Genomic DNA, 13,337 nt, shown 5'->3' on the forward strand with positions numbered 1-13,337 from the left:
ATGAGAAAGGATAAAACTTACCTTGTCTTCTACCAGAAAGAGGATGCACGATCTAATTTGCAAGACCAACTAATGAATACTACAGGATAAAGCTGCCAAGAAAGAGAACAGATTCTCTTGGTGCCTTCATGAAGCACCAAGCACTGGGGTGCTCAGACCAGTTGAACCTTTTGACATTAGAACTGTAAGTTACTACTGGATTTATTTCTAAGACAACTTCAGGGATGTAGGTATGAAAGAAGTGTTTGGATACAACGGGTTTCTATTTGTGTTTTGTTAATTTGATGTTGCTTAAAATTACTATTTTGTAAATGACTATTCCTAAGTCATTATGTAAAGGATTTTAATAAGAACTTGTTATAAAGTTATAGGTTCGAGAAAGATGATCCATTGAGGACCCCTACTCAAAATCTAATTAGCTTAGTCAGTCCATTATGATTCTATAAGGGGTATTGATTATTGGCAATTATTTTAATATATTCATCTAGAAATACATATTTAGTTATCAAATAATAAGCATAAGAATAAGCAGTGTGTTCATCCATATTTTGTTTGGGAAAAAAGCCTCTAGTGGAAGGGCCCTATATAGTGGGCTTAGAGCTCAGGGGTGATGCCCACTACTTGTTTACCAGCTATAGAGTTAACGTGTTTAATGTGTGCTGTCACAGATATCTCTGCTGTTTTGCTCGTATTTCATCACCAAGTCTAGCACGAGTGAGTGGCATGGTAACAGAAACCCCCACTAATATACAGAAACCTCTCCCATGTGTTCTTAGACCATCCCCTCTTGCCCAATCTAAAGAAGAAACCATCCATCTTGTGACTAGTTGGTTGAAACATCCCTTGCTTCACCTATCCTATGACCCTATTGACATACAATTTTTACTTGTTATAACCTATTTGTCATATGTCAACCCATGTAATTCTGTATTTTGTATAGCCACTTAAGAATGTTCAGGTAAAGGATCTGGTATTAGGCCTTACTTTAAAAAAAAAAAAAAGGCACTGGAAGGAGGGGGTATCTCAGACCATGAGGAAGGTCTGGCATCTACTTCATTAGAGGGGGTCAGGTCCCTTTAATAAAGTGTTTTGGCTAGGAGCTCTGCCTCAGCTTCTCTTTTGGTCATTCAGGGTGATTTTGATTGCTACAGTTAATAGAAGAAAAATTTATAGAAAAACGTTTGAGACATACCTCCTTGAATCTCTCCCTAAGGTCAGGCCACGTGTGAGTGGGGAGTGGGGGGGGGGTGCAATGAGAGGAGGTGTTTTGCCAGTCATATGGGGTATTTATTCTGGTGGTATCTTAGATGAGATCGATTTTGAGATTGTGAATTATAGTAGGCAAGGGATGCATATCTTCAATATTGAGATGATGTGACTAGGCAACAGTTTCTGTGAAAAATACCTAGAGATTTTAGTAAAAAGTGTGACATGTTGGCCTGTAAAACTAATGCTTTAATGGGGCAGGTTAGATAGTGGAGTAATATAGTGTCAGGCCTGGAATCAGAAAGATTCATCTTCCTGAATTCAAATCCAACCTCAGACATGTTTGACTCTAGGAAAGTCACATAATCCTGTTTGCCTCAGTTTCCTCATCTGTAAAATGAGCTAGAGAAGGAAATAAATCACTCCACTATCTTTGCCAAAAAAACCCAAAATAGGGTCATGAAGAGTTGGACAAGACTGAACAACAAAAAATAGGGTCTTTCAGTTTTAGGTCTGGACCTGTGCTAAGAAACTATTTTTGCTATTTTTAGTCTTAGAGAGCTGCCTGGGTCACCGAGAAGGTAAGTGACTTGCCCAAGGTCACACAGTTAATATATCTTGGAGGCTGATCTTGAACCCTGGTCTTCCTTACTCAAAGCTAGCTCACCGTATCATGTTGCCAACTTAGGTATAGCGAGTATCCAGAAGGAGTCAAGTGATAGGCCCTTTCTCTTCTGCTTGGATCAAATGACATCTAGAATACTGTGTTCAGTTCTGGTATTCACATCTTAGGAAACAGGGAAGAACAAGGGGCATGAAGGCTGGGCCATATTTGGCAGGAGGCAGGAAGTGAAAGGGTTAACAGCATGACAGCTTCTTCAAGCAATCAAGAAACCATAGATTTAGAGCTTGAAGTGACCTCAGGGTATTTAGTCAAAACCTTTCATGTTATGGATGATGGAAAGGAGGATGAGAGTGAAGACACCTTCCATAAGATCATACAGCTTGTCATATATAAGAAATATTACTCATTTTTCCTTGGACACCAAAGACAGAACTAAATCAATAGTTGGAAATCCCAGAGATGCAGATTTTGGTTTGATATAAAGGAAAATAATAGAGCAGGACCAAAGAGGAATGAGCTACCGTGGGAAGACAAGAGGTCTTTATGCAAAGATTGAATGATGTTGTAGTGGAACAGAAAGTAATGAAAATGATGCTTTAAGGAGAGATTGCCAACTAGGTTCAAGCAGTACTAAAAGATCCTTCCAACTTTGAGACTACTTTTTTCCACCACCATGGAGAAATGTTGTTATATATTATCAAAGATCGCCACCTAGTGGCGAATTAATTAAACCAACTTCATAAATCTTAAACTAAACCATGAAAGTCATGATTGCATCATATTAACTAATAACACTGAGGGCCCTGGTAGATGGACTTAGACTTGAATTCTGAGGTTGAATATGAACTCTGGTCTTACTTAATTCTAAGTTCAGAACTCAATCCACTGTACCACCTAACTACCTGTGGTTCCGGCTCCCAAAACTTTGGTATTATCTGTATTCGTGTTTCCTATGCACGGCCTCCTGGGCTCCTCACCTATTCTGTTGTACCTTCTAGGGAAGCCCATTTTATGTTGCAAACGGTTAAATGGTTCCCAGGTGGTGACCTGTGTCCTGGCACAGCACAGGTGATTGCCAGAAAGAGAGCAGCCTGCAATCCCATGAAGCATTCCTGATCTGAACCCCCAAATGCTTCTAGGAAAGTCTGAAGCTGACCTTCCCTGGCCTACAGTCACTATAAGACGTACATATTTGGTTCAGGCCAGCATTACAGTTCTAGGACACTTTGCGACTTGTTGCATTACCCACAATGTTCCCCACTAGGGAATTTTGAGAGGCTTCTGGGATATTCAAACTATAACATTTCCACTTTCCCTCAAGGAAACCCTCCAAACCACTTTACCCCCTGACTGTTTCCTATAACATCAATCAGTCAAGAAGTGAGTCACCCTTTCTATCCACCATCCCACAGGGAGACAGAATGAGTACCCCAAAGCCACTTGTGGCCAGACCCAAAGCTCTGAGGTGGTCCTTACATCTTAAGGGCATAGATAAGGGTGTTCCTCTAAAGAGGATAATGCCATAGAGATAGCTAGGAACATCTATGGGAGGTTATCCAGAGGTGCTCTACAGACCACTCTGAACTCAATATCCTGGGAAAAAGTGACACTTACAGGGCTTTCTTATTGGTTGATTCAACATATACCATTGGCTGTCTTCTTGCTCTCTTCCCTCAAGCAGACCTGACCTCTTCCTGGTTTTTGAATAATTGGGTAGGGAATAGGGAGCTTATGTTCTATACAAATTGTTGACACCACCTTCTAGGGGCAGAGGGATTTCTTCAGCTGTAAAATGAGGAAGTTGGAGGAGATGATCTCTAAGGTCTCTTCTAGTTCTGGGTTCCATGACCTACCTTTGCATTTGGGTGCCGTTATCAGTGAGCCAAAGATCAGAAAGGGACATAGTAGCTCTGATAATGCTTGGAATTAGCATTCTTATAGTGCTTTGGGGGGTTTTATGGATAGGATTTCTTTTAAGTATCACCATAATTAATTTGCCCCATCTTACATGGGAGGAAAGTGATGTTCACATGCCCTTCTTAACCCTAAGATTTGTGCTTTCTCTACAATGTATTGGGGATGTTGCCCTTTTAAAAATTAAGTCCCTCAAACTCACCCTCTCCTAAAAGAGTTGCTGTCAGAGGCATTTATTAAACACTTGCCTTGAATACAGCATAGTGAATGTTTTCCACTCTTAGAATGTAAGCCCTTTAAAGGTGGCTATTAAAATTTCACTTTTGTTTGTCTATCTTCACTCCTTAGCCTGATGTCTGGCATAAAGTAAGTGCTTAATAAATGCTTGCTCTCTGGCTGCCTAGACACTTTGGAAAACTTGTCCAGGGTTGGTCACCCCTTGAATAGTAGAGATCACCCCTTTTATGGATGCCAAATACTTCTAAACTATGCCAGAATGGGTCTTCTCTTTCCATGCCCTACTATCACAGCAAGTAATCCCCAGGCTCACCGAACGCCTTTCCACATTCCCTTTTTTCCTGACATTCTTGCCTGGAATGACTTCTAGAGAGCGGTAGCTTGGTGGCTTCTCTTCTGTCCAGCTTGGGGGTTGAGGAGGACGGTGGGATTTCCAACCTTGACGATACTGCCGCTCCTTCTCTTCTTCTGAGGTCCAAGAGCTGTGGCAAGATGGCGGGGAATAGCTTCGGTGTCGGCGGCTATGGTGCCTGTAGGTATTCTCCCTTTGGCTTGGCCGATGGCGCCTCCCTGGAGAGCGGCTGTGTTGTGTAGAGTGGTTGGGGCGCCAGTTGGCCTCCTGGGAATAGGACCCATCATCACTCAGGCTATCAGAGTATGGCCTGGAGGTGGGTGAGACTTCCTCTCTGGAGGTCCAATGCCTTCTCCCCTTATAGTTCTCACGGCCTCTGTGCTCAGACACCTTGGGCTTTGGCCATGGTTGCAAGGACTCTCGATGGAAATCAGAGTAATGATTCTGCCTCCTTTCCTCTTTCACCTCCCTCGGAGCCCAAGGTCTCCTGGAAAACTGGGAGCCCCACTGCTGGTGAGATGATTCACTGGTCCTCTGGGAGGAGGGAAGGTCTCTGACCAAGGGAGGAAGGTGGATAATCCTTCGTTCCACAATTTCTGAACCCAAGGAAGAAAGCATGCTGCAGTGGCGACCAACTCTTGTTTTGTGGTCGGGGGGGGAGGGACTGAGCAGGGTTGAGTTTCTGCAGTTCCTTTTCTAAGTACTCCAGCACTCCATTGGCAGCAGGGGGGTGAGTTGGTGTTGGGGGTACCGGCATCTGAGGGAAGCTGGCCTGAAGGGAAAAGTCTAAACACAAAGAGAAATGACAATATCACTGTATGACAAGTCCCAAGAGAAATTGATTTCCCTGGCTCCCAGGGTACTGGAAAGTTCCCTGAAACACCCTCTTTATTTGATTTTCAGACTCATTGCTTGATTTGTGCTTCTTCTCGTGGACCAGAGAAATCCAAGTTGTCCTTTTCAAGAAGGCCCCATGCAGCCCACATTCTTACCCTCAGCCCCCCTACATTTCTTTGGTAGGGTTTACCTCGCTGCAGCAGCGGGTTCATTTGGTAAGATGAAACCTGGGAGCTCCTGTCAGCGCCCCAATAGAGGGGTTTTTCCATCATCTGGGGGATTAGTGCCCGAGCCTGCTTCATATACCGGTGCCGGGCCAGGACTGCAGGGGGAGAAGGAGAAATGATTACCTTCACCCTGTGTAGTTTCTCAATCCCTTATGAGACCAGAAGGCAATGTGCTGTTGGGGGAAAGGGCACTGGGTCTGAGGAAAAGACCCTGAGTAAAGTCCCATGTCTTCCACTGATTAGCTAGGTGAGTCATAACCCCTCAGCTTCAGTTTTCTCATCTGCAAAATGAAAATTATCCTACCTATCTCATTGGATTAATTTTGAGGTAAATGCTCTGTAACTCTAAAAAACTACATAAATGTAAAAAAAGAAAGAAGGAAGGAAGGAAGGAAGGAAAAGAATGTAAGCTCCTTGGAGGCAGTGACTCTTTTTGCATCCCCTATGCTTAGCATAGTATCCAGCATATAATAAAGGGCTTAATGAATAATTTTTGACTTGAAATTCACATAAATATGAATCAGTATTGTCACACTTTCCAGAAATCAGCCTCTCCTCCAAATCTGATGTCGTATTTTCAATGGATACAGGGTTTGGAAGGACTCTGTAGATACCAACTAAGACCTGGACTTCCATTAACCCTGAAATGTGGATTCTTCAAAGAGTTTCACAGAGAACAAAAATCATTAGCTTTAAAAATGTGACCACTCTGCTTTCCCCTAAGTTGACACGGCATGTGTTTTTATCAAGCATGCAAATAAATTTTGGCAACTGACCAAGATGGCATCCAGTCACTACTCAGAAATAGAAGGTATAAACGCACCAAGTCATTAAGGATACAGGTCAGGAAGCCTGGGAGGGCAGAAGGAAGTAAATAGTTCTGTAATAATGTGTCCTCTGCTTCCTCCCAGGTACATGAACACTGAGTGTGGGAGGTAGTCAAGGGAATAGGAGGTGCTAAGGAGGAATTCGGGTGGTAGCTTTCAGCCCTTCTCCCCATTCAGAGAATCATGGCATCTCAAGGGTGGAAGGGAATTTGGAAGTCATCCCTGACAAGTGGACTTCCAGCCTCCAAGTGTAGGGAGGAGGGATTCCCACTTTTAGACAACTCTAATGAGAGCTCCTTAGATAAAGCCCAAATCTGTCTCTGCAGCTTTCATTCAGTGTTCCTAACTGCTGTGGTCACGTCAGCCCTTCAAATGCTTGAAGAATTTTTTTGTCTCTCCCCTCACAGCACCTACCTCATCTTTTCTTCTTTAGTCTGAAAATCCCCAACCCCTTCACCCAGACTACTCACTACAGGGGCTTTCTTCAGTGTCGGGAACAAGATAGGAAGAGGAAGGGAAATACCAGACCCAACCAAGGGGAAAAGAAGGAAGGTAGTAGATAAGTCCCACTGGCTATCTACCCTAGAAAATTCCACCCTGACCTTTAAAGAGCTTACATTCTCAAGTGACAGGGGACCCACAGGGCACATGGCTCATCCATCAAAATAGATACTTGCACATGGAGAAATTCTCTGCTAAACTTTCAGCTTTTTCTAGCCAAGTATCTCTAGTTTGAGGGAGGTACATCTTAGAAAATAATATACCTATCCCTTGCACATGGCCAAAGGTACTCATGTTTCTTTTTTTTTTAAATTTATTTTAACTAATTAATTTTTTTTTTTTGGTGCTCATATGTTTCAAAGTGGACTGTAACTTCCCCGGGTCCCTTATAAAAGGAAATCCTTGGAGTCTTCAAGGTGGACTTTCCAGCCTAGAGCTCCTTCCTTTGCACTTAAAAACCTTTGTATCCCTAGCTTTTGTTACCTATACCAGAAGAGCAATGGGTGACAGAAGAGGTGGGACAGTGTATACAGTATTAGATCTGGAGTTAAGAAGACCTCAGACACTTACTAGCTGTGTGACCTTGGGCAAGTCACTTGACCCTGTTTGCCTCAATTTCCTCATCTGTCAAATGAGCAGGAGAAGGAAATGGCAAACCACTCCACTATCTTTGTCAAGAAAACCCTAAATGGGGGAAGCTAGGTGGCACAGTGGATAAAGCACCAACCCTGGATTCAGGAAGACCTGAGTTCAAATCTGGCCTCAAACCCATGACACTTTCTAGCTGTGTGACCCTGTGCAAGTCACTTAACCCTCATTGGCCTGCAAACAAACAAAAACCCAAATGGAGTCATGAAGAGTCAGACATGAGGAGGCTCTGGGGAATTTGCATTCCAGAATGGTTTTCTTGACAAAGATACTGACCAAGAAATATGGGGTATAAGATACTGCTTCTATGGGAAGTAAACTGAAGGGCTATAAATTTAGACTACAGAGGACAGCACAACAGTAGCTCCAGAAGTATCCTGGGAGGGAGCCACAAGCAAGCTTGGAAGAGTGCCTAGGTACCCAGGGAACATACTGGCAGGAGCTCCTACTGCTTCATCAACATCCCTTTCATATAACACTGAGGATGCTCAGACCTCCATCCTTTTCCAGAAACAGTTCCCTGTCTATTCAGGATTTCCTTTTTACTAGCACTAGCATGCACCTCCAGGAAGCCTCCAACCTCCTTCTACCCTCATCATTCTGATCCAGCTGCTGACTCTGCTACCTTCTCCTTCACTCTCATTTCTACCAACTCCATCTACCCCATTCCCAGGCTCACATTATTGCTATCTGCCCCTCTGCTAGTTTTCTTGATTGTTTGATGTTATATTATGAGCAATCTCCCTCACGTTTTTCACAAGTGGTTTCTCCTCCCCTTCCTCCAATCTTAATTTAACTGGAATTTAGCTTTCCTCTAAAATGCTACTTTCCTCAGAACTCTTTCAATGGAGGACAAATTTTCTGTTAAATAAGCAAGGAGAGGTCAGCATTAATTTTCAGTAACCACAGCTCACATTGACATAACACTTCACAGCTTACCAAGTCCCTTCATTATAAGTCTCATGAAGTAGGTACTGTAATTATTATTTTCATTTTTATAGATCAGAAAACTGAGGCTTGGAAGAATTGTGTGACCTTTGGCAAATCACTTTACTAGTAAGGAAATGGGGAAAGGACATGCACCAAGTTCTTCTGATTTTAAGTCAAGTGCTTTTTTCCTATCATATCACCGAGTCATTCATGAACTATTTATCAAGAATTGACTGTGTACCAGGTCCTGGGGAAGAACTGAAGACAAGCAAGATGCTACTTCCCTCATTCCTTTGCAGAGGTGGGGGGAAGGAAAAACATTTCACATGTCAGACTTTTTGGATGTATTGATCAATTTTGCTAATTTTTTCCTCTTCCTCTTTTAATTTTTTCTTAAAAATTGAAATTTTATTTTCAAAAACATATTTTAAAAAGAAAGAAAAATAATTAAAGCATGGGTCCTACCCTCAGAACCCATACAAGAATACTATTTTCTAATTTACTAGGCATAAATATTCCCCCCACCCCATAAACCCCCTGGAAATAGACTGACTTCCCTTTTACCCCCTCGTTTTTTGTTTTTCTATCCCTAGGCCCTAAGGACCAACTTGCCTGTTTGTTTTTAGCTATAGCCACCCATTGTTTCCATTCCAAGATTTCTTCCCTCCCCTATCCCACAGTAGAATGGGATATCTCACAATATCTTCCCTACTTTTTAGTCCACAGAACAAAGACACAAACCCTTTTCTGGTTCCCAGGGTTTTTATTGCTAGGATAGTGGAAAATAAAGCATAGAATAAAAATGATAGGCATGGGAAGAAGTTATAAAGCTTCAAGAAGTCCCCAATATATTATAATAAAATTATACTTATTCTTTTTTTTTTTTTTTTTGCAGGCAATGAGGGTTGAGTGACTTGCCCAGGGTCACACAGCTAGTAAGTGTCAAGTGTCTGAGGCCGGATTTGAACTCAGGTACTCTTGAATCCAGGGCCAGTACTTTATCCACTGCGCCACCTAGCTGCCCCCCAAATTATACTTATTCTTTATTGAGTTTCTTTCAATTCTGTAACAACAACATTGTGTTCATTCACATTATCCCTGGCCATAATTTCTATACTACTTTCATTCCCAGAATAGGGAGGTGTTACTGGATCCTCTCCTCCCTTTGATAGAAAGCTTATTCCTATCTATACTTTCTACCCTGTAATGGAAGACAAAGATTACAGAAGAGAAAATGGAAGGTCTGACTCTGTGAAAGACTTGTTAGATTCCCCTAGATTTTAGAGGAGCAAATGCTAAATTTAGATTTTCCTCTTCACAAAGGAAGGCTCCCCTAGGCATCCCAACCCAGATTTCCAAATCATTGCTCTGTTATAACCACTCAACATCTCTTCTGTTGATATCCATCATCATTAGGTTTGCTGCCCCCCAAACCACACTCCCAACCCTCCTCAATGACTTCAACCAGTCTTCTGCCATTATCCTTGTTGACTTGAAAACCTGTTGGGTGGACCAATCTAGCATCTGGACTTCAGTTCCATTAATTATCTCTCCTCCCTCTTTAGCCTAACATTTTCTTTCCATTCTCTTCTCCTCTGCCTACAAACATAATCAGATTTTCCCCCTATCTTAAAAACAAGGATCTTTCCTTGCTCATACTACTCCTTTTTCACAGCCAAATTGCTCAAGAGTCCTGCATATTTATTGCCTCCACTTCTTCACAAGCTCCTACTTGTGCCCTTATTTCTTGAAATCTGGCTTCTGCCTACATGACTAATGACTTCCTATGATCTCTTAGTTCTCACTACTTTTCTTCTCTATGGTATTTCATGCCCTACACAATCCCTTCCTCTTCTTCCCTTGACATAAGATGATCTTAGTTCTTTTTATCAATGGCACCACCATCCTTCCAATCATTTAGGTTTGCAACTTCAAAGTCATCTTAAACTTTGCCAGATCTTGCCAATTCTACCTCCACAAAGTCTCTCATATTTATTCCTTTCCCCAACTCACTTCATTATCACCTTAGTTCAGGTGCTCCTCACCTTTCACCTGGACTCTTGCAATAATAACTTCCAATTAGGTTTCCCTGACTCAGGTCTCTACCCCCTCAAACCTATCCTCCACACAGCTGCCAAAGAGAGATATCTAGAGCACATGTCACTTCCTTGCTCAAGAAAATCCAGTGGCTGGAAGAAACCTTAGTTTAACTAGTTCACCGCCCCCTTGCCTTCTCTTTTTGCAGATGGGGAAACTAAAGTCCAGAGTGATTAAGTGATTTGTCCAAAGCCACAAAACTAGTAAGTAGCACACATAGGATTAGAACCCAAGGGTTCTAAGTGCAGTGCTCTTTCTACTACATCAGACCATAGTCCACCTTGCATGGCCTCATGATAACTAAATTTCTATACATTCTAGAAATCCTGCATACCTTTGCTCACTCAGGAGCACAAATCACAGTGGTCATTAAGGGTATAACAAAAGAGAAGGAAGCCTTAAATGTAGCAACCATCATTGAGTAGAAAATACTTCCTTATTTGCTCAATAACAGATAACACTCAAATCTACACTTGGAGTTGGGCTGACATGTGGATGGAGCAGGAGACCACTGACTAGTGTGAATTGAGAAGTCTCACCAATAAATGTCTTTTGTAGCCCTGACACTGACTAGGCTTCCCATCATGGATTTTGGTTAAAGCATTGAAAGCCCCGCTAATGGTAAAACTTTCCCCCAAAAGGTGAAATCCATGAAATCATCTTCAGCTATTAATAGCAGAACACTAATTATGTAAGTAATCCTTTACCAGTATCTTGGGAAAATAAGAACAATGGCTATAAATAGGAGGCAGGGGTGTGTCCTCTTGGGCAGAGCTCCAATGCCCTTAAGAGTGCAGTGGAAAAACACCAAAGATAAACTCAACTGGCCTTAGAAACACAAGCTCTCAGAACTATTTCCTGCAAAGGCAACCAGTTTCACTAAAAACAACACCTCCAAACCACCAACATTCTGACCAAACATACCTCCCTCCCCTTGTAACCTTGGATTCCATCATCATTTTACAGGTGAGGAAACTGAGGCCCAGGAACATCTAGTGCTTCACCAGGTGGTAAGAATCAGTGGTGACCTCGGGACCCTGATCCTCTGATCTTCCTGACTCCAAGGCCAGTACACCATCCATTAGGCCACACTACTTCAAACAATAATGGATAATGTTTCTAAAGGGCTTTTCTGGCTGTACCCTCAGCCTGGAATGCACTCCTCCTCTTTGAAACTAGCTTCCTTCAGAGCTCCTATACCTTATGCATAAGGTCTTTTCCTGATCTTTTCTTACTGTTGGTGACTCCTCTTCCATTTTGTATTTCCTTTGAACTTACAGTATTACTTACATGTGTACATGCTGTTTCCCCTCAGACTATAATGTCCTCAGGGACAGGACATTTTTGTCTTTTTATCCATCCCTGCCTCCCCAGGCCTAGTTATTGCCAGCCCAGGCAGTACCTGCCATATTCTTTTTTTTTGGGGGGGGGGCGGGTAGGGCAATGAGGGTTAAGTGACTTGCCCAAGGTCACACAGCTAGTAAGTGTTAAGTGCCTGAGGCAGGATTGGAACTCAGGTCCTCCTGAATCCAGGGCCAGTGCTCTATCCACTGTGCCACCTAGCTGCCCCACCTGCCATATTCTAATTGCTCTTTTACTGGGTTTTCCCCTATTCACCCAATGACCTTTCTTCCTCCTCTCTAAAGGAGATTATTTCCCAATATCTTGTCTTCTCTCTACAACTTTTCTCTTGGTAAACTATATTTGCTATCAATCTCAGAGTTTCAATTGATGACTACCAATTTTCTATCTTTATCCATGACATCTTCCCTAATCAAATTTCCAGCATCCCATTGGACATATCTACCAGATGTCATTCAGGCACTACATGCATGAGAAACATAAAACTGAATTCATCACCACCATTCTCTTCTCTGGCTTGTTCCTCCTCCTTACTTTTCCCTATTAAAATAACAACAACAACAATGACCTGAAGATGTTCCCAGTTACCAGGCTTAACAACTTCAAGTCATTTTTGATGCTCCAACTTTCTTGCCACAGCATCTTAAATCCTATTGACCTTCCCTTTCCAGTGTTCCCAAATCCATCTCTCTTTTAGAAGGCACCTAGGTGATTCAGTGGATAGAGCACTGGGACTAGAGTCAGAAAGAACTGAGTTCAGATCAGGCTTCAGACATTTACTGTGTGACCTTACACAATCTGCCTCAGTTTCTTCAATTATAAAATTGGGATAATAATAACACCTATCTCCCAGGGTTGTTGTGAAGATCAAATGATATATTTATGTAAGCACTCAGCACAGTGCCATATTCACTTTTTTATAATGTGTGTATATGTGTATATATATGTATATATATATATATATATAAAACTTTTAATTTAGTTTTTAATTTATGAAAACAATATGGTAAAAGTGACAATTTTACCTAAACTAATTTATATATTAAATGATATATTCACTTTTGGTATACTGAGTAGAGCACCTTATACAAAGGAGAATAAGCACATATTAAGCTCCAACTATGTGCCAGGAATCATCTCATTTGAACCTTACAACAACTCTGGGAAATAGGTGTTAAGTGAGTGTTTGTTGAAGGCTGAAATGAACAGGATGGAGCCACAGCATGGCCCTCAAAGAGCCAGAGTGGCATAGTGGATAAGCAGATGGCCTCAGAAATGAGAAACACTGGGTTTGAGTTCCACATCTGACACATTCTAGATGTGGGACACTGGAAAGCGTAGTTCAGCATGCAGGCTTTTCTGTGAATCTGGAACATCCTGTATTAGTAGAGGGAATTTCCTACTTTGAGAAATCACAGATCCAAGATCCTCTCTCTGTTGCCTTCAGAAATATTGTATGTCCCCATAGTCTATATGTTGATTCAAGAATGATGGGCTGGGGGCAGTTAGGTGATGCAGTGGATAAAGTACCTGCCCTGGATTCAGGAGGACCTGAGTTCAAATCCGGCCTCAGA

The 13,337-nt window shown here is 42.1% G+C and overlaps 1 protein-coding gene across 1 annotated transcript in view; it reads right to left on the bottom strand.

The window, feature by feature from the left end:
- The window catches only part of ILDR1 (immunoglobulin like domain containing receptor 1), a 55,171-nt gene that overhangs the window by 4,316 nt on the left and 37,518 nt on the right, over window positions 1–13,337 (bottom strand). Inside the window, 3 exon segments of the mRNA XM_043998260.1 lie at window positions 4,296–4,997; window positions 4,999–5,120; window positions 5,362–5,493. Of these exon segments, the coding sequence (XP_043854195.1) occupies window positions 4,296–4,997; window positions 4,999–5,120; window positions 5,362–5,493 (956 nt within the window).

The sequence above is a fragment of the Dromiciops gliroides genome, chromosome 3 (assembly GCF_019393635.1).
Source record: "Dromiciops gliroides isolate mDroGli1 chromosome 3, mDroGli1.pri, whole genome shotgun sequence".
NCBI lineage: Eukaryota > Metazoa > Chordata > Mammalia > Microbiotheria > Microbiotheriidae > Dromiciops > Dromiciops gliroides.